The sequence below is a fragment of the Chironomus tepperi genome, unplaced genomic scaffold, assembly GCF_022539635.2.
Source record: "Chironomus tepperi strain 1889 unplaced genomic scaffold, CSIRO-AGI_Ctep_v1 contig_454, whole genome shotgun sequence".
NCBI classification, from domain to species: domain Eukaryota; kingdom Metazoa; phylum Arthropoda; class Insecta; order Diptera; family Chironomidae; genus Chironomus; species Chironomus tepperi.
The window spans coordinates 183,563-203,831 of NW_027226576.1; the positions used below are offsets into that span (position 1 = coordinate 183,563).

The 20,269-nt window shown below is 26.7% G+C and overlaps 3 protein-coding genes and 1 long non-coding RNA gene across 13 annotated transcripts; 3 read left to right on the forward strand and 1 right to left on the reverse strand.

The window, feature by feature from the left end:
• The first annotated feature begins 612 nt into the window (after window positions 1–612).
• On the forward strand, window positions 613–2,363 carry SCCRO3 (defective in cullin neddylation 1 domain containing SCCRO3). Of its 2 annotated transcripts, none has more exons than XM_070651176.1 (4): window positions 613–1,032; window positions 1,102–1,236; window positions 1,306–1,852; window positions 1,965–2,363. In XM_070651176.1, the coding sequence occupies exons 1-4, from the start codon at window positions 927–929 to the stop codon at window positions 2,077–2,079; spliced, it is 903 nt and encodes a 300-aa protein (XP_070507277.1). In that variant the 5' UTR covers window positions 613–926; the 3' UTR covers window positions 2,080–2,363. The 2 variants fall into 2 exon arrangements, with proteins under 2 accessions (XP_070507277.1, XP_070507276.1); XM_070651175.1 differs by having other exon boundaries at window positions 617–1,032; window positions 1,096–1,236.
• A 155-nt stretch (window positions 2,364–2,518) lies between these two features.
• LOC139098855 (protein DOP1 homolog) lies at window positions 2,519–12,855 on the forward strand. 6 transcript variants are annotated; one of them, XM_070651203.1, is made up of 12 exons: window positions 2,519–2,756; window positions 3,303–3,480; window positions 3,543–4,085; window positions 4,151–5,037; window positions 5,097–5,226; window positions 5,316–5,438; window positions 6,084–10,959; window positions 11,064–11,216; window positions 11,300–11,495; window positions 11,648–11,659; window positions 11,787–12,108; window positions 12,196–12,855. In XM_070651203.1, exons 2-12 carry the CDS (start codon window positions 3,322–3,324, stop codon window positions 12,415–12,417), a joined length of 7,623 nt encoding a protein of 2,540 aa, XP_070507304.1. In that variant the 5' UTR covers window positions 2,519–2,756; window positions 3,303–3,321; the 3' UTR covers window positions 12,418–12,855. The 6 variants fall into 6 exon arrangements, with proteins under 6 accessions (XP_070507304.1, XP_070507303.1, XP_070507308.1 ...); XM_070651202.1 differs by having other exon boundaries at window positions 3,317–3,480; window positions 12,196–12,854; XM_070651204.1 differs by having other exon boundaries at window positions 2,521–2,756; window positions 3,317–3,480; window positions 12,199–12,854.
• On the reverse strand, window positions 12,727–14,693 carry LOC139098874 (uncharacterized). The gene is made up of 3 exons (XR_011545236.1): window positions 14,596–14,693; window positions 13,247–13,380; window positions 12,727–13,109 (listed from the first exon to the last, which is right to left on the reverse strand). It is a non-coding gene; the product is annotated as an uncharacterized lncRNA (long non-coding RNA).
• Window positions 14,504–19,285, forward strand: HisT (Histamine transporter). 4 transcript variants are annotated; one of them, XM_070651220.1, is made up of 10 exons: window positions 14,504–14,604; window positions 16,001–16,310; window positions 16,380–16,494; window positions 17,220–17,322; window positions 17,389–17,613; window positions 17,742–17,883; window positions 17,997–18,149; window positions 18,216–18,378; window positions 18,463–18,584; window positions 18,670–19,285. In XM_070651220.1, exons 2-10 carry the CDS (start codon window positions 16,187–16,189, stop codon window positions 18,933–18,935), a joined length of 1,413 nt encoding a protein of 470 aa, XP_070507321.1. In that variant the 5' UTR covers window positions 14,504–14,604; window positions 16,001–16,186; the 3' UTR covers window positions 18,936–19,285. The 4 variants fall into 4 exon arrangements, with proteins under 4 accessions (XP_070507321.1, XP_070507320.1, XP_070507323.1 ...); XM_070651219.1 differs by lacking the exon at window positions 14,504–14,604 and adding an exon at window positions 15,109–15,204; XM_070651222.1 differs by lacking the exon at window positions 14,504–14,604 and adding an exon at window positions 15,109–15,204 and having other exon boundaries at window positions 18,447–18,584; window positions 18,670–18,832.
• Window positions 19,286–20,269: the final 984 nt, after the last annotated feature.

A 20,269-nucleotide genomic window follows, 5' to 3' on the forward strand; every position in this document is an offset into this window, starting at 1 on the left:
CTTTTAACAAATGATTGTAAATCGTTTAGCTAAAAAATTTGTTAATTTAAAGCTTAATTAGTTGCATTAATGTACATTTCTGGTTTTTAGTTATCTAATTTAACAAGACGAAATTAATAGTATACCCATGTAACCAAAATCCCATTTATGGACAATTTATGTTTTACACGAAAATATTAACAATGCTTTCTGGTTGATTTAATAAATTTTCTGGTCAACGCTAACTTAAGAATTAGATTGTTAACTTCTATTTTACAAAGGTCTGGTTAAATTTTTTCCAATAGTATAAATTTATTTTTATTTAAAATTAATTTTGATTCAGTTGTTATTTATGCTCAAAGTGAAACTAATAAATTAAAACTTTTTGCAAGCTTTAAAAATATTTTGAAACAAAGCCAAAAAAAAAATTGAATTTGTAAAATTAATTTAGAGTTTTATTCGAGTTTTGCCAATAAGGTGTTTGAACAAAAGCGTATAATTCTACTGATGCAAAAATAATAGAATGAATAATAAAAAACTCAAAAATAAATTTTTAGAATTTTCTACATATTTAACTAAATTTTTAAATAAATAACTACAACCATCAAAAGTTCAAAGAAAATTAAATTATTATTTTAAATATATTTGATTACTACACTCCATTTTAATTTTTTTATAATTTTTTTGGTTCAAAAATAAATCATATCAATTTTTTTGTGAAATATAAATGAATAATCAGCATTTGTCTTATGTGTTAAAGAGGAATATGGTTTAAATAATAATGTGGTGATGAAAAAACTATAGCTTAATCATTACAAAAACGGAATAAAACATGGTGCCAACAAAAGAAATAGAAAAATTTCAAATATAACAAAAATGAATGTTTTTTAGATAAATAAATTATCAAAAATTATACAAAGTTAGGAATATATTAGTTGGATTGAAAAATGGGGAACTGCTTAAAATGCTTTAACACAAATAATTCAAATGACAATGCTGTTAGCACTCAACGCATTCAAATATCAGAGAAAATTAGTCAAGATAGTCGCTTTGGTAAGAATATATACTTGAAATTCATATTATATGATTTTGATGCTAAAAAATGATATTATCTAGAAACAGAAGAATTACTACAAACAACAAATTTGAATAATAAAACAAATCATTACGATAGTAACAATTTTAATAAAATGCCATTAGTAATAAATGGAAATAGTAGCAGTAGTTTAATTGATGACAAGACAACAAATCAATCAGGTAAAATATTATTTTATTTTTAATATGTACATATTAAAAGCAAATTAAATGTTTTTATTTAAATTTTAGTAAAGGAATCACAACTTACTGATAATGCAATAAATAAATTATTTGAAGAATATAAAGATAAAGACGAGGATGCAATTTTATCTGAAGGCATAGAAAGATTGTGTCAGGATCTACAATATTCTCCCGATGAATTCCCAATCTTGGTATTAGCATTTTGTTTGGATGCAAAACAAATGTGTAAATTCACGAAACAGGAATTTATTTATGGACTGAGAAATCTTAATGCATCTACAATAAATGAACTTCGCTTGCGCATAATACAAATTGTCGAAAAACTTCAATCAGATGATGATCTCTTTAAACAACTTTATCGTTTCACATTTCATTTTGGGTTAGATGAAGGAGCTAGAATATTGAATCTAGATATGGCAATGAGTTTATGGAAATTGGTTTATTATGTACATACTCCTGATAACAATCTGTTAGAAAGATGGCTTAGTTTTCTATCAAAAGAGAATATTAGAGGAATTCAAAGAGACACATGGCTTATGTTTCAAAACTTTGCAGAATGCTTTGATATAAATTCATATGACTCAGATGAAGCATGGTAAGCATAATATTTAAAAAGCCAAATATATGATTTATTTTTAGTAATCATTTTTCAATGTATGTTCTTTTTTGATAATAAGGATATTTCTCAAATGTAACTATCTTTTCAGGCCCAGTTTATTTGATGACTTCGTCGAGTATGAAATTATAAGACTAAAAATATTTGATCAAAATATTGACAAAGAAGTCGAACAAGAAAGTAACAATAACAATAATGTTTTATGAATCGACTTTTTGGAACTATTCGAAGTTTAAAAATAATTTCATGTTTGATACAAAAACAAAAACATGTTATGATTCACTAACTATATTCACATTTTAATTTTTTTTAAGTATCTACTCAAAATATGGTTTTCTAAATCTTAATTTCTTTTTTATTGTGATTACCTTCAAATGAAATATATATTATATTATATATTATTAATTTTTTTTATCATTATAAGTAAAATAATAGAACTATATTTCATAATATTATTAGAAATAATAAAATTAAAAATTTCTATACATAACTATATAATTTTTTATTAATTTTTATATTGAATGCAACGTGTTTTTTAAATTTGTTTTTCTTTAATCTATCACAATTGAATCAGTGATGTTGGATTATTACTTTGTGTTATTCTTCGTCATTCAAAAGAAAATATTTTTTTTTAATAAATAAAAAGAAATAGACCCAAAAAATATTTTTAAAAAAACCATTAAGAAGCATATGCTTTATTTTAAAGATAATTTTTGAAATGAAGATTCAGAAAATAATTCCTAATTTTTAAATAAAAAGTTTAAAGAACAATAATAATAAAACGAAAATATATCAAAGTGCAATTTAGTGATTCATTCTAATAGGATTCAAAATCAACTGTGAATGGTTTAAAAACTCAACAAGAAAAAATCTATCTTGCTTGGTATGTAAGAGAAATGTACTTTGAAAACATTGAAAAATTAACATTTATTGTAACTACCTAATTAGTTTAATTTAATTTTCAAGTAATTTATAAATTTATAAATATAAAGAACTTAATATTTTTTTCTCTTTTTCTCTAATATAAATTAATATTATGTTTGAATTTTATCTAACTGATATGTTCGTCAATTAATTTTTTAAAGACAAAAACAAGGTCAAAAAATTATTCAGATTTTTTTTTTTAAATCCTACACGTCAATTGATCACCTAACAGTTTTATTTTTACATACTGATGTATGAAATTTGAATGTACCTTCTGATACGAAGTTTATTACAATCATTATAATACAATAGATCATTGGTGCTCAATTTTTTTTTTGTCTCGCGTTATACCTTTCAATAAAAAATTTCTTTCGCGATACACAAACGAATCTTATCTAGTGTAAATTTAATTCACGAAAAAAATTTTATCATTAAAATCATTGTCACATTGTACATATTACTTAATCTTATTAGAATCTTGTTAATAATGATCAAATATTAAAAGTGATATTTTTTTAGAAATCATGGACAGCATGACAGGATCAGTTCTGATGGAAGAGTTTGAGCTTATGAAACAAAGTAAATATCGTGTGTACATGCAAAATATAGACAAAGCTCTTAAGAATTTTGAGTATTCAAGTGAATGGGCAGATTTGATATCAGCTTTGGGAAAGCTTAACAAGGTAATAAATTTTTAATAATTAGATTAATGTTATTAATATTAATATTATTTCGATCATTTCAGGTTATTTCAAGTTATCCTCAATATCAAGTAATTCCGAGACGTATTAAAATTTCAAAAAGGCTTAGTCAGTGTATGCATCCAGCTCTCCCTTCCGGTGTACACTTGAAAGCTTTAGAAACATATGATGTTATTTTTAGTAATACTGGTATTGAAAGACTTGCTTCAGATCTTTTTATATATAGTTCTGGTTTATTTCCTTTGATGCAATACGCTGCAATGAATGTGAGACCATTTCTTTTAGAGATATATGAAAAGTATTTTGTTCCTCTTGGTGAAAGACTTCGTCCAGCATTAAGCGGCTTTTTAAGTGGAGTTTTGCCAGGCTTGGAAGCAGGTTTAGATCATTTTGAGCGGACCAATTTGTTGTTAAATCGTGTATGTTGTGCTGTAAATCCCATGCATTTTTATACCTGTCTTTGGGAAAGTGTGGCAACTAATTCATCTATACGATTACCAGCCATCACATATGTGATTGATAATTTCAACAAACGTTTAGGAATCAATGAGCAAATATTTTTGATTGGAAAAAATATAGACTTGATGGTAATATTCTAATAAGTAATATTTTTATTTAAGTAATTAAATTAAAATTGTTATTTTATTTTCAGATATCTGGGCTATGTGCATGTTTGAACGATTCTGTAATTTTGGTACAAAGAAATACTTTAGAATTTCTTTTATTGGGATTTCCGTTACATACAACAATTCTTTCGCAAAAAGATCTTATAAAATTAGTAACTAATGGATTGAATACTATTTTACGACGTGATATGTCTTTGAATCGACGAGTTTACTCCTGGTTTTTGGGAACTGAAGTATTGAATTCGTCAAAAAACACATTTGATAATGAAGAAGGTGTTAAAATTTTAGGATCAACAAAACCTAGCATTCAAGATGAGATAAATCATGAAACATATTTCGAAAAATATTCAAAGAATATTCTAATCAAGGCATTGAAAATAACGTTGAAGAACAGCATATTAACCACAGATTTAAAACCATACAAAATTTTATTAAGTTTGTTAGATAAAATTGAAATTGGTCCAGTTGTGTTAGATTCAATTCTAATCGATGTAATTAGAACGGCTGTAATTGTTGATAACTGTAGTGAAGTTAAAAAGTCAATTAATTCATTATTTGGCAATTTCGATCCATCATACATATGGAAGTTTCTTACAATGGAATTGAAAAAAGCATGCCTCAGTGAGACCAAAGATGAAAACAAAAAACTTCCGGAAAATATGTCACTTAGAACTGCACATGAAATTGATTACGGAGATCCTTCAGTTATTGAATTATGTTACTTAGTTGAGTGTCTTTTGGATATGTTATCTCTCGAGATGTTTAATGAAACAACTCGCATTTTTCTACCGAGAATGCTATTTTCAATTATAAAAATAATCACTCAAAATGTTAGTAAATTGGATAATGATGAAATAACTGCATCGATCAATTTGTGTATAAAAATTATCCAACATACACAACCAATGATTTTGTAAGTTTACTTTATTTTTGTAGCATTACAATTCAATAAACAATGTTTTATTATTTTAGATGCGCATCAAACGCTTTTGAGGAGGTATTTGATGAAAAAAACAATATGAAAAGTGATAATACTAATGTAACATTCCAAGAGCAAGTCGGAGGGCTAGAAAAAAGTAAATCTGATTCAAAAATAAATCAAGTAAGTGTCATGTATATGATTAATTAGAATTTCTAAAAATATATAATATGCATGTTTTATATATTACTAACAAAAAACGAATTCTACAGACAGCAATGGATGAACCAATTAAAAGGTCACGATCAAACTATAGTATGATGGGTGCAAAGAAGAGTCCAAGGAAATCGAAAAAATCAAAGTCACATTCTAAGCTATTCGAACTGGATAAAGAAGTAGTATTTTGTTTAACAATCGTTGCATGATATTTTTATTTATTAATCATTTGATTTTAACGTAAATTCAGAAAATGTGAATCTAATTTGATTGTGATTTTACTATATTAATTGAGTTTTTAAATCTTTAATTAAATAATTATTCTCAGTTTCTGAATCTACGATTCAGTAACTTATAGAAAGAGCGTTTTGTGTGTGAAATGTAGAAATAGCTCATGTTTAGATTTATCTTATTTTGACATTGTGTTACCGAGAAACCAGTAGTAAAAAGCCACTTTTGAAGTTTGAGTCACAATGCAATTTTTTATAACTCTTTATGCATTACGAAAAAAGTTTTTCATGATTGACGTTCCCTTAATTTCACATCATAAGTAATTCATATGACACAACAATAGAAGATTATTTTATTCTGTGTGCAGATAAAATTTATCTTGAGTCATCAGGCTTCCCAATTTCATTTTAATTTTTGAACCTTACTTGAAGCGTGACATTTAGTTTTCTTGAGTTTCTCAAATTAGAATATTAAACTATTTAAAATACATAGAATTGTTTAATGCCATCAATGAAAGAATGATTATATGTATTAATAATCTTATCTCATTCTAATTACAAATTTTAATGATTTTTTTTTTATAATATTTCCAGATTTTTGTTGATTCTGAAAATGTTTTTGTTAAATCATCAAACGCAACATCAACACCTAATTTGGATAATGAAAATGAAAAAAATATTGCTAAAAAAAAGCGAGATAAAAAAAGCAAAAAAATCGATTACACAGAAAAGTCTGACGAGAATAAAGATTTAAGTGATGCAAAGACAAAAATCAATGACACAATAGAATGTGAGTCTATTTCAAATTCCAGTGTTATAAATAGTTTGGAAACTAATTACGAAAATGAAGTTATAAAGACACAACTACAAAAATATACAATTTTGGAAAAATGTAGTAAACAGTATGAAATATTCTTTCAAGTATACTTTTCGAATTGTGTTTTAAAACTAGGAAACGACACAAACATTAAAAAACTAACAAATGAAAACGAAGAACTTTTAGTAAATGCAGATTACTATTTTGATGATAATTTGATTGAAACTGGTAGCAATGATACACTTCAAAAAATTGATGAACTATTTTTAACTTTAAAACTTAACAAAGTCGCACGAGAACGGAAGCTCAAGAATCTATTAAATCAAACGATTGATATTGATTCAGATATAGACGTTGAAAATAGTAAAAATAACGTAAAAACGAATGAAAATTTAAAAATTATTAACAAAATGATTGGATCCAAGTTAGACTTATCAACCAAAAGAGCAATCAAATATATCACACAACTTTTGGTAACTTTTTCGACGATTCCAAATTATGATCAAACATGTTATTCTTTAGAAAATGAGGAAGAAAAACAGTTACCATATTGGTTGAAGGTTCTATCATTAGTTGCAACATTTTCAAAAGGAGACAAAGATTTGCAAATTATATGCATATCAACTCTTTTTGAACTTATTGAAATAGTGAAATTTCAAAAAGAAAAGAAACCAAGTAGAGACGTTCAACATCTTGTAATGCTTCCACTATTAAAATACAGTCACATTATGTATATGGAAAATCAGACAAGAATATTTCAAGTATTAGTTTCAACACTTTGGGATCATTTAGATATATTATCTGATTCAGAAATGTCCCAAATATCTTTGCTTTTATATCGAATTCATGGATGCCTTGACAGTGGAATCGTGGAAAAAATCATAAGTGAACGAATTGGAAATTCTCATCTATTATGGTCATTTTCAGAAATTAATGACTCTGATTTGGAAGAAAATAATGATAGATTGAGCAAATACAAACTAGAACGGTTAAGTAATTTGAAAATCATGCTAAATTTCCCCGATATGTCAGCAACAAATTGTAACAGTCAGTTGACAGAAAGACAATATATTGGATTTAAAAAATTTGAATTATTATGGCATCTTGGAAGAGAACAGAAAGAAAGTTTTGATAAAATCGCTTTAAAAATGTATGATAATTTGGGATTATCACATAATTCATCCATTAGAACATTTATTGTCAAATGGTTGAAGGAAGCTCTGTTACGAGGAGATTTAGAACGATTGTTGAAACCATTATTAAGAATAATGCTGAATAAGAATACAAAGCGGATAAGTATATCAAATACACATTTGTTAAAAATAAAAAATGTAAAAAAAATGAATGAGCAAGTTTTCGATGAGAATAAAATTAATGATGATGTACAGAAAATTAACAGCAATTCTAAAGAAAATGAAATGTATGTAATTAAAATGGAAGATGGCATCGTAAGAAATCATTTAGAATCAACAAAAAAGAAAGGACACATTGGGATCCCAAAAAAAATTCTTAATATTGCAACCAAAAGTTCAAATATTGGAGATAAGATGCGCGAAAAAGGATTACTACCGGCAGTGAGTTTAAACAATCAAATAGATGCTTCTGAAAATGATTTCGATAGTATGGAATTGTTTGTAAATCCTTTAGAACAGCAGCAAGAAAAGAAGATTTTAATTAATAAATGTGATCCCTCGTCAGTTCAAAAAGATGTAAAGAAATTTATTATTGAATCATCGTCTGATTATTCTACAACTTCGTCTGCTGAGTCTATTACAGATCATGAAAATTCAGAAGATGAAATTAAAATGAAAAATAAATGCTCGAAAGGATTGAAAAATGAGAAGTATCAATCATGTTACGATGAATCTGGGACTGCAGCAGATGAATACTTTTCAATTAATTACCTTGAAAATAATGATGAAGATACAAAAAACGGTATTGAAAATGAAATCAAAATATCAGAATGTACTTCAAAGGAAAAAGACACTAATTCTCAACATAAGGATATTAATTGTCCAAATGTTGAAAAAGAAAACTCTAAAGAAAAAGCTCACGGAGAAGAAGATAATGACATAGAAAAAGATCAAATTATTAGTGATTCAAGAAAAAACATAATAAACAAGAAGAAGAAACTAAAAATTAACCAAAAAATTTCTAATAAAGCTTTGGAAAAGGGAAAAGCAAATGTTGAAATATTAAAAAAGAATTTTGATGAGTTTGATGGATTTTTTCAAACGAAACTAGAAAAGTTTCATCCATTTCATACACACTTATTGCTTTACTACTCATGTTACGATACAAAACAAATTTTATATTGCATTGAAACGCTTAGAAATATTATAATGGCTGGTAATTCAAAACTTTTTATCTGCTTATCAATCAATACATGTGTATCAGATAGTACATTAAAACATTTATTGATTCGTCATCGAAAAAGCATTTTTGGTAAGGGCTTCGAAGGATCACTAACCAATACTGAATTTAATAGTGCGTATAAAGGCGTAATGTACATAGAGGTTTTAATTACAATATGTTTATATTACGCTAGAAGCTATTTTCAATGTTGTGATCCTTCAATTGGAAATTCTGACAGTGAGAAGGAAGATGAAGATGTTTACCGTATTCGTAATAATGAAATACCTACAAGAGATGAAATTTTAGCAAATTGTAAAATACAGTTGGCAGCAATTGAAATGCTCCACTTAATTTTTAACGAGTTAGTACCAATAGTAAAAGAAATGGGGAAAGGATTAGCTAGCTATATTGCAGATTTGATGATAAAATGTAAAGTTCAAAAAGTTGTGTTACACTGTGTGCTTACATCTATCCATTATTTAACTACAAAGGTCATTACAACGTCATCCGAAAAAACACTGAAATTTAATGATCCTGGAGATGAAAAATTGCACCTTGAAGCAATACAAATTCAGTTATTAAAATTGTTAGATGATGTTATCAAATTAGAATATGAAACAATAGCACAAAAGGGAGATCAAGATACAGCAGGAAATCTAGTTTCAAAAGGAACTTCTTCGATATCTGCAATGCTTTCACAATCACCTACTAGACCTCGACCTATTACTAGAACATCAAACAACGTGAAATATATTCAAAATTTAACTATAACACAACAACCAATGTTTTTGACATCTATTCTTAACGCACTTGCTTCTGAGAATTTAAAACATTTACATAAAAATTGGACAGAATTGGTGACATCTACTTTAAACTATGTTTCATATGAATCATTATCAAACATTATAGTTAGCATAACGCATCAACTTTGTGAAAATATTGATAATATCATAAAATCATCAAACAGCAATCAAAACCATTCTGATTATTGCATATCACAACTAGAAGCACTTACTGTAATTTGTCACTTCTGTTTATTGGATAATAACCAACAAGTTTCATTATCGCATTTATTCAATCCTCAAAATATTAGTTTAACTCTACAACCATCTGGCTATGGACAAATTTACAACAATATCCTGAATTTCTTCTTGTCAACATCTCCATTGCAATTGGGCGAAGCCTATAGTAAGCATCAACTTCAACATAACGCTACAAGAATGTGTGTACTTAGTCATTTACCGAGAATCATATCTAGTATGGTTGTTTTATGGGAAACTAAATTAGGTCAAGATAGATTAGTTAAACAACAATTAATGGAATTTATTACACCAATAGCTTTACATCATGGATGCAATTTTATTGCCAGCATTGCGGTGGTTTGGCATGAACGATCAGATAAAAAATTAGCTAAAAATAAATTCAAATTTCAAGATCCTGCTAATCCTACTCAATTATCATTGGTTGATATGGTTTTACATATAAAAGTTATACCATTTGATTCATTAGTTCAAACAATAAATAGTGTTATAAAATCACCACCTCAAATTTATAGACCACCTGACGATATTGTATTAAGTGTAAGCGTACTAGAGTTCTTTTATGTGTTAATGAAGAACATAAAAAGTGAAAATTTGAATGACTCATGGACTTCAGTTATGAATCTATTCAAAGATTCAATTAGTCTCTCACCACGTGCACAATTTATGATTTTCTGTATTTTGCATGAACTTGTGAAAGTTTGCTCACCATACGAGAGAAAAGACAAAAAAGATATTCGTGAATTGCATGATATAACAACAAGATTGATAGAGGCATTAAGCGGAATATCAGGAGCATGCTTAGAACAGACAACATGGCTTCGGCGAAATTTAGCCGTCAAAGAAGAAGTAACTGATGAGTTTAGAGATGGAAACTTAACTCCAACAACTGGAAATCAACAATATTCTGTGGAAGCACAGTCATTGTTAGGATACATATTAGTAAATGTTTTGGATTATGCTTTTGGATCACAAGAAAAAGACAAAATAACCCAAATTGTCACTACGCTCATGTATAACATTATACCGTACCTGAAAAATCACACAACCAAAAACATACAATTCTTTTATGCATGTTCCAATCTATTATCTACATTAACACCTTATCAGTATACCCGCAAGGCTTGGAGAAAAGATGTTTTTGATTTATTTCTTGATCCTACTTTCTTTCAAATGGACGTATCCTGTTTACCATTTTGGAAACAAATTCTTGACAATCTTATGAGCTATGACAATATAACGTTTAGAGAACTAATGAGTAAGTATTAAATAGTTATTAATAACGTGCAATAATGCATTATTGCATTATTTCTCGATTTGTAAAATTATTTGAAACATTAATAACTTTATTTGATCAAATAGGTCGTCTATCTGTTGCTCAAACTGGAAGTTTGAGTATTTTTACTTCCAAAGAACAAGAATATGAGCAAAAGGCTATGCTGTTGAAAAAACTTGCATTTGTCATTTATTGTAGTGAGAAGGATCAATATCAAAAATACATGCCAGAAATTCAAGGTGATTAAAAGAAAAAAAAATTATTATCAAACACAATGAAATTCTTTACAATATTATTTTATTTAATTGATACATTTTAACAGAACAATTATCGTCATGCTTAAGGCTCCCACAAGTTATATCATGCGTTCAAGCTGCCGTTTTGTTGTGCTTTAGAGTACTATTATTAAGAATGTCTCCAGATCACGTAACTTCCTTATGGCCAACTATTATAGCGGAAATGGTACAAGTTTTCTTATCGATTGAGCAAGAATTAATGACGGACACAGAAGAATTTAGGTAATCTATTAAAAAGTTTCTCTTAAAAATTAACTTATCATTTTAACATATTTCAACAAGGATTGTGTACATGTTTTCTCTCTATTTTCTGTTAAAATTCAATACCATAAAAATTATAATTGTTTTTTTTTGTCATATTTCTGAAATCTTAGGACTCAGTCAAGGTAATGATTTTTATATTCATATTCATTTTTTTCATTAGTAGAAAATCGTTTTAGTTAAATAGACAGTAAAGCATTATAAATTTAAAAGTTCTAATTTATTGATATGAAATTTGTATTTTTTTACCAGTCAACATATACGAATGCTAAGTGGATTGGACACAGCATGGATTACAAACACGAATAATGGATTGAATGCACAAAATCACTCATCTTGGCGAATGGTACAACTTGAAACTGCAAAGTTGCTTGAACTCGGATGTGTACTTCCTGCATCATCATTACCCCATTTTCAAATGTATCGATGGGCATTCGTAGGAAGTCAACATGATCAATATTCAACTGATGTTGTATCAGAAGCAGAAAAGGAACTTCCACAGTTCTGTAAATTTATCCCGCATATTACGAGAATTTCACATTTAATGGATTTTCGATATAATTCACAAACAACTGTAAGAAATCTATTCCTATTTTATATATTTCTTTGACTCATGAATCATATAAATATAAATTATTATTTAATACTTTTTTTTGTCAAGCAGCCAAATAATTTGGAAATCAACGGATCTCGTCTGACTTTAACTTGTCAGTCCATCAATAGTCTTCAAGATCTTTATGGATTTTTTTCAACGCTTTGCATTAGACTACCAAGTCCACAAAATTTGTTCAATGACGAAAATGATCTAAAGACTATCTTATCAGATATAGAGAATGTTCTATCATCAGATTTTCTAGAAAAAATGCCACAATCGTCAAAATAAAATATTATCAGCGCATTAATTTTTGTTATTAGCTTATATTTTTAAATTTTGAATTTTATTCTAAAGGATAGAAAAATTAAAATTTTTAACATTCTCACTTTTAGTGCAATCGATAAAAGATTATGAAGTTTTCAAAACTGCAATATGAAGATTTCAAAGATATTTATCAGAAAATTATTTTTAAAACCTTCCGTTTCAATAAATTTAGACAAATTTAATTTCCATGTTTAATTTAATAATTTCAAAATCTTAATTAATTTGAAACCAATCACTGCGAAAAAGCTTAGAATATACATTTAGACAGACGTAATGCAAAATGCACCACAAATATTATTAATTCTACTATATCAATATTATTAATGTTATTAAATATTTTTTTTCTTGTTGAATCATAATTTATATGAAAATATCTGTTTGTAGCAGTAAAAATAGACATTGATGTAGAATAAAATTGATATAAAACTTTAAAAATGATAAAAAAGTTTCCATTCAATAAGTTTTTATTATTTTTTACATTACAGGCGGATTAATCAACTAATTTCAAAAATTGAATAGAAATCTAGTAATTGTTGGTTCCTCGTTTCTTTGCCTCAGTGCATAAATGAGTATTGATATTTAATAGATTATGTCTATTATTAATTTGATGCAAATTGAATTAAAATAACCATAAATGTCACTATAGAATTAATCATCTGAAAAAAATACAAAACTTTTATCAAAGTAGAAAAAAAAATATTTCTGTTGTTTTATTACAACTTATGATATCATTTTAAGTAAACAACAAGTAAACAATAAAAAGTCGGTTACTTTTATTTATTCAAATACTTACCCCAAAAAATAATTTGAAATCCAAAAGAAAAAAGTCATTGTCGGAGTATTCTATCTTCTCATTATACACTTGAATTAAAAATTCCTTTGTTAACATAGTATATTCATTTTTATCTGCTTCTTGTAATTTTATTGCTAAATTAATTTGTTCCAGATTTTCAATTCCAATTTTATATGATGAAAAAATTAAATATGATATAGAAACGATAGAACCAAAAGCTTTAAAAATACAATCAACTTGATTTACATTTTCATCAATTTTTAAAAATGCAATAAAGAACCAATAAAAGTTTAAAGTAAGATCAATAAATGTGTATGATATCATAACAAGTAAGGACCACCCAAAACATGATTCCAATATTTTCATTGATTCATATATCCAACTATGAAGTTGTTTAAAAATTAAAATGGGTCTTGGAGTCATTTTGATATTATTCAAAGAATAAATTTCAATTTTATTTTTTGACAGTGTTGATTCATAATTCTGTCTTCTATCAAAAATTTGCCTCTCAATTAAGTTTTTAATGATATCTGTATGCTGCTTAAAATAATCTAACATAACTGAATTTTGAATATATCACATATTTATTAATGATTTTATACAATGATAATGCAATAAAATTATCAAATTATTTTTCTCATATTTTAATGAATAGTAGATATTTATTAAACTGCACAAAGTTGAGAATCCAAAAGATAGCACAACTTTGATAACGATTGAAGATTTGTTCAAATTTAAAACAATGTTAAATTTTTCTTCAAAAATATTTTTTACATTTTTTAATTTTTGATGCCAAAAAATATTATCGTTAACGGTTGTTCTAGAATGTAAGAGGATTATTAAATGTGTAAAAACTACTAACACGTGATTTGCTCCTTGAATTATCTTTGACATGCTTTTAAATTCATGTGCCAGCAAATATTTAGGAAATACATAAAATAAAAATATGAATGAACAACCAATCATCCAAATTGAATTTATGATCTCAAGAGATTTCTGTTCTCTCAAATTACAATCAATCAATGAAAATCCAAAAATTTTGAAAATTATCATTTTATTTTTTTTTTAAAAAAATATCTGCTTTTGTTAATTTTTTAAAATTGTTAATCAATTAAAAATTAATTGCTTCTATACTTTTTACAGAGTACCTATGTAATTAAAAATATCGATAGTCTTTACTTATCACTATGTGAAACGGACTATTTTTTTCTTTTAAGAACGATAATTCGAATGAGTTATCGTAGTATTTTATAGATATGTATTAATTCGAACAACTTCAGTTCTGAAGTACTGATTGGATTGTAAATAAAGCTCATAATTAATTTGTCAATATTTTGTATGATAATCACCTATTCTCAGTATGTATTATTTTTATTTACTCTAGAACAAGTTTAATTACACTTTGTTTGTCAATTGCGTTATTCAGAATTTTAAGACTACCTGTTTTGTCTCATTTATACGCTTTTATTTATTAAGTATAAAACGTAGTTTACAAACACATAGAATTCAACGTTTTTGTTATTTTCATAAAGCATAAACATGAAAACAATAGCAATTGGTGAAATATATTTTGTGAATTATTAACAACGAGAAAATTTATTTAAAATCGTGAATTTTTAATTTTCCAAAATAATAAAAAATTAGTTTAAAATTTTATATCAATTGAAAAACGTAATGTTTTGGGTGCAAATATGATTTTAAAAACGAATGACGTCAGAAAGGATGCTGAATGCTACATAATATATTTTCATGGAGATGATGTTTCAGCGTTTTTACTATGCTCCTTATTAATGCTATTGAGTTGTGAAAACATAGAGGGAATTATTGAATGAAAACTTTTTCATCAGATGTTTGATTCAGTGTTCTATTGACTCTACTTGAGTTTGTTCATTTTTTTGAGTTTTGCAAAGTTTATAATTTGTTTGCTGCATTAGGACAAATAAATAAAAAGTTTAAAAGTAAAATTAACTGTAAATTAAAAAATACAAAGATAATTAAAAGTCTTGTAAATTCAAAAATTGAAATAAGGATAGTGAAAATAAAAAGTTTATTATTGATTTTCATATTTGAAAATTGTAACTTTATTTATTATAATTACTAAAAATATGATTGTGTTGAAGAAAAATATAAAAAATAATATCCTGTCATAAATAATTTTAAAAAAAGGATAAATAAAAAAATTAGTTATAAAAAATATAAAGAAACTGATTCACTTAATACTAAAGGCAAACGATTCACATAGTTTTTTTGCTCACGTTCACTTTAAGTATCGGATAAATTAATTCACATATCCGCTATTACGGTACTCAATTGTGGGAGTCAGTTTAAACTAAATAAAGAGGAACATTATCATAATCAGCTGACTTTGTTTTATATGATAAAGTGGATATTTTGGATTGACTTTTTTTTTTACTTGAAACAGAGACTAATTCAATTTTTCTTAAACATAAAATTTTGATACTTACTTTATTGGAAGTGCAATGAAAATTGTGATCGTTAATCGAGCAAAACAAATGAAGCAGGCTCTGTCCATATGGCTGCAAAATTTAGGCGGCTTCCATTAGGTGTTAAAAAAAGATGTTTAGCAAAGCCTTTAAAGTTACGTGACGAAGATTTCTTCATTTGTGCCGCTCGGGGCTAATTTTCATCTGAAAGTCTTACAAACAAATGCAATACTTTATACAAATTTAACAAATTATAAATAAACCAAATTAATGCAGTTGATTTAATGTCAAATTATTCTTTTACTTTCAGACTTGTTAAAAATGTTTTGTAATTTCAAAAACTAATCAATATATACGAAACATAAACGAAGACAATAAAGAAATTTTAAATATCTATGGAAACTTGGAGAACTGTGTCAGCTTTCATAAACTATTTATTATAAGTTGCTTCTATAATTGATTATCATAAGAGTTTATTTTTGTTTTAAAAAAAACAATGGATGCAACAGAAGGATTAGATCTAAGACGACCTGAATATACAATGGATTCGTTCATTCCAAATAGTAAATCATCCGATTTAATTAAACCGGATGATGACGAGGAAACTAGGAAACCATTAAGTATGAATTTTAAATACGAGTTTCAAAAATAAAAATTAAATTTTAAAGTAATTAAATATCTGATTTTAGGAGATTTTGTAGTTTATAACCGGCGTTGGATGATCTTAGCAATTTTTGTATTTTATTCAGCTTCAAATTCTATGCAGTGGATACAATTTTCCATAATTGCAAATATTATTCAAAAGTAAGGATATTTCATTTCTTTTTCTTTTATGGGCAAATCTACGAATAAATGGAACTGCAAAAATCGACTAAAAATTTTTCTCAGCTTGTAAACTTTAAAAAAAATCGTTAAATTTAAAGTTTAATTCGATTTAGTTAACTTCCAATAGCACTTTTTTCCATAAAAACATTGCCGGATTGTTAGTTAAAGATCTAGAATTAAAACTGGAAAACATCTTTTCTGGTGGCAGCAACTTGGCTTTAAGTATCCTGCCACCTAGTCGCCGTGGTGGCAACATTTCAATATGTGCCGATCGGGTTTAATTTAATTTATTTTGTTTGTAGACAAATTTTAAAGAAAAGTTGACATTCTGACACGATTTGTGTAAATATTTATTTAATTAAACATATTTTGCATTAAAAAGGAACACGTAATGAAAGCTTAGAGGAGCGAAAACCTTTTGTGTATCTTTTTTAAGCTAAAAAAACGTATATATGAAGAATAAAAAGAAAAACAAAAATATGGAATTTTAGTAGAGTTGACAATCAGTCTCCTAATAAAATTAAAGCATTTCGAAGTTGGATTATTCAAAAAAACTATCTCAATTACATTTTTCTACCATATAAGTGAATAAAATTTCTTTCGTAGATTTGTCCTTACGTAGATTTTTCGAGGACTTTTCCTCTATTTTCATAACTTAATAAAAGTTACACTTTTTAAATCACCTAATATCATAAATTTAATAGATACTATAATGTCTCTTCAACATGGGTTTCATGGACATCAATGATTTATATGTTTCTATATATAATATTAGTTTTTCCGGGCAGTTGGATACTTGATAAATTGGTGAGATTGGATTTTTACAGATTTTTTATGTAGTGCATGAAAAAATAATCAAAAGATATATTTTAGGGGTTGCGGATGGCTGCCATATTCGGTTGTTTGGGTACTTGTTTGGGCGCCTGGATTAAAATATTAGGAGTTAATCCAGATTTATTCTTTGTGGTATTTATTGGTCAGTCCATTGTTGCAGCGTCACAAGTTTTTATTCTTTCTTTGCCTGCAAAACTGGCTGCAGTTTGGTTTGGTCCTAATCAGGTTTCATCAGCTTGCAGTATTGGTGTATTTGGAAATCAAGTAAAAGCAATATAATTTCATATTATAAATAAGTAGGAATTTAGGATTTTAATACTAACAAAAAAATATTTATCTTTGAAGATTCTATTATTAAATTATTAAACTAATTTTTTTTTTTTTTTTGACAGCTTGGAATTGCAATTGGTTTCATTTTTCCTTCCATCATGGTCAAAAACAGTGATGACATGAATCAAATTAGAAATGATTTACAGCTCATGTTTTATTCCGTAGCGGCTTTTACAACAATTCTTGCTGTACTAATCTGCATATGTAAGAAATAATAAATTAATTAATTTTTCAGGGATAGGTATTTTTATTTATTTTTTAGTATTGATATTTAGAAAAATTGTTTTTTCTTTTTTAACATATTTTTTTATACTTAGTTTTTCAGAAAGCTCCTCCTAGTCCTCCATCAGCAAGTGCAGCACTATCTGAGCAGCCAAAGACAAATCAATCGTCTCCATTTTTGCATTCAATTAAAAATTTGTCTTCCAATTTGAATTACATAATGCTATTAATCTCTTATGGAATAAATGGTAAGTTATCAGTTTAAAAAATCACACATTTGATTGCTTTACGTAGTTTATGTAAAAAATATTTAGTTGGTGTATTCTACGCAATTTCCACTTTGTTAAATCAAATTGTATTAACACATTACAACGATGCTGAGGAAGATGCCGGACGCATAGGATTATGTATTGTAGTTGCTGGTATGATTGGAAGCGTCTGTTGTGGAATTGCCTTAGATAAAACTCATAAATTCAAGTAAGTTTTTTTGGTATTGTTTAAAAATCAGATAATGAGAACTTCAAAACTTTGAGAGTTACACACAGTTCTTTCTTTTTAAAGGGAAACAACTTTAGCAGTATACATCTTAACTTTTATCGGAATGATTATTTACTCGGCAACTTTGAGTGCTGGAATAATAGTCGTCTATATCACTTCATCGTTACTTGGTTTTGCTATGACAGGTTCTCACAACTCATAAATATTCATAAAAATTCAGATTTTAAATGTGATTTTATTATTTTTTTCACTTAAATTTCAATAATTAAGGATATCTTCCAGTTGGATTTGAGTTTGCTGCAGAGATAACTTACCCAGAATCTGAAAGTACAAGCAGTGGATTGCTAAATGCAGGAGCTCAAGTTTTTGGTATTTTATTGACAATCCTGTATGGAGACCTGTTGGAATCGTTTGGTGATATAATTGCTAATATTGTGATGGTCGGATTTTTATTTGCTGGCTGCATCATAACTGTATTAATCAAATCTGATTTAAGACGCCAAAATGCACATATTAGCTCAATAAGTGAACCTTAGAGTTAAAAAACACTAGTTTAACCATTCTGTTAAAATAGAAATTTAAAAACAATAACAAAAAAGTACCTATATAAATATTTTATTATTTGAGTGAAAATATTTTAAAAATTACAAAATACGTTCTTATCGAGTCCCTTCAACGCAATTTTTGTTCTAGCGATCAGTAATTGGTTAATATATAAATGTGAATTTATTAACAAATTTTGCAAAATTATGCTTCTAACAGGATGGAACAAGCCAGATGTCTTGGTCAGATAATGATATCTACGAAAATTTTGTCTAGCCAAGATAATACAAATTCAACATTAAGTCTTGGCAAAGATAACAAATTGTTATTATACTTTTCGCTTATTTTAACGAAAAGATAGTGTCTTGGTATCTATGCGTAGAGTATATCTTGGTAAGATTTTATCTTCGTTAAGATTAAAATATTTTGTATGGCCAAGATGATTTTTGGACAAAAAATTTACATTACCAGATATGTAATGACTAGGATATGCTTTTTTTTCATCCGGGCCAGATTTATCTTTATTATAGATAAAGATCCAAAAATGTCTGGTTCTTACAAATACGCAGATAACAACACTCGATATAAGTTTCAAAAATGTGCTAGAAATATAATATTTAATTTATTGTGTATTGTAAAAAATATATATGTCAAAATTGAAAGTAGTGAAATGTAGTGACAATAATAATGTTAATAATCTTCTAAAAATAATCTTTTATTTTATTTTGTAGATTTTTTAATTGAAAGGTTAAACTGTTATTAATTTTAATTATCTATTTTGTAAAAAAATTTAATGTGAATTGCCGTGAGTTGAAGGAGAAAAATAATCGAAAATTTTTATTCATTAATTTTACAAAAAAAGATTATGAATTACGTAACAATTTATTTACTACGTATAAACACAAATATATTATATTTATTATAATAGCTTTGCAATATTTACAAGATTTAGCACTTGTTAAAAAATGCATTGTTGAAAGTTTATAAATAAAAAAGTTTCAAAAAGAAATAAAGTGATAAGATTTTGATTACGCGTGACACAAATGAGGTTGCACTTTCACGCTATATATGATATTTTCCGCTGCATATGCTTTGACTTTTTTAGTGAAATGAAACTCCGTCATCAACAATCAACAGTAAAATTATTCTCAAATTATTCTTTTATTCGTTTTAAAATAATCAAAATGTGAAAATTGAAATAAGTGTGCCACAAACTTTATGAGTATTAATTTATTTAAAAAAATAAGAACAATATTTTTATTCATGTCGAATATTGTCGGTAAAGTATGAAAAGTAAAATTTAATTAGTCAGTTTATTATGTATTCT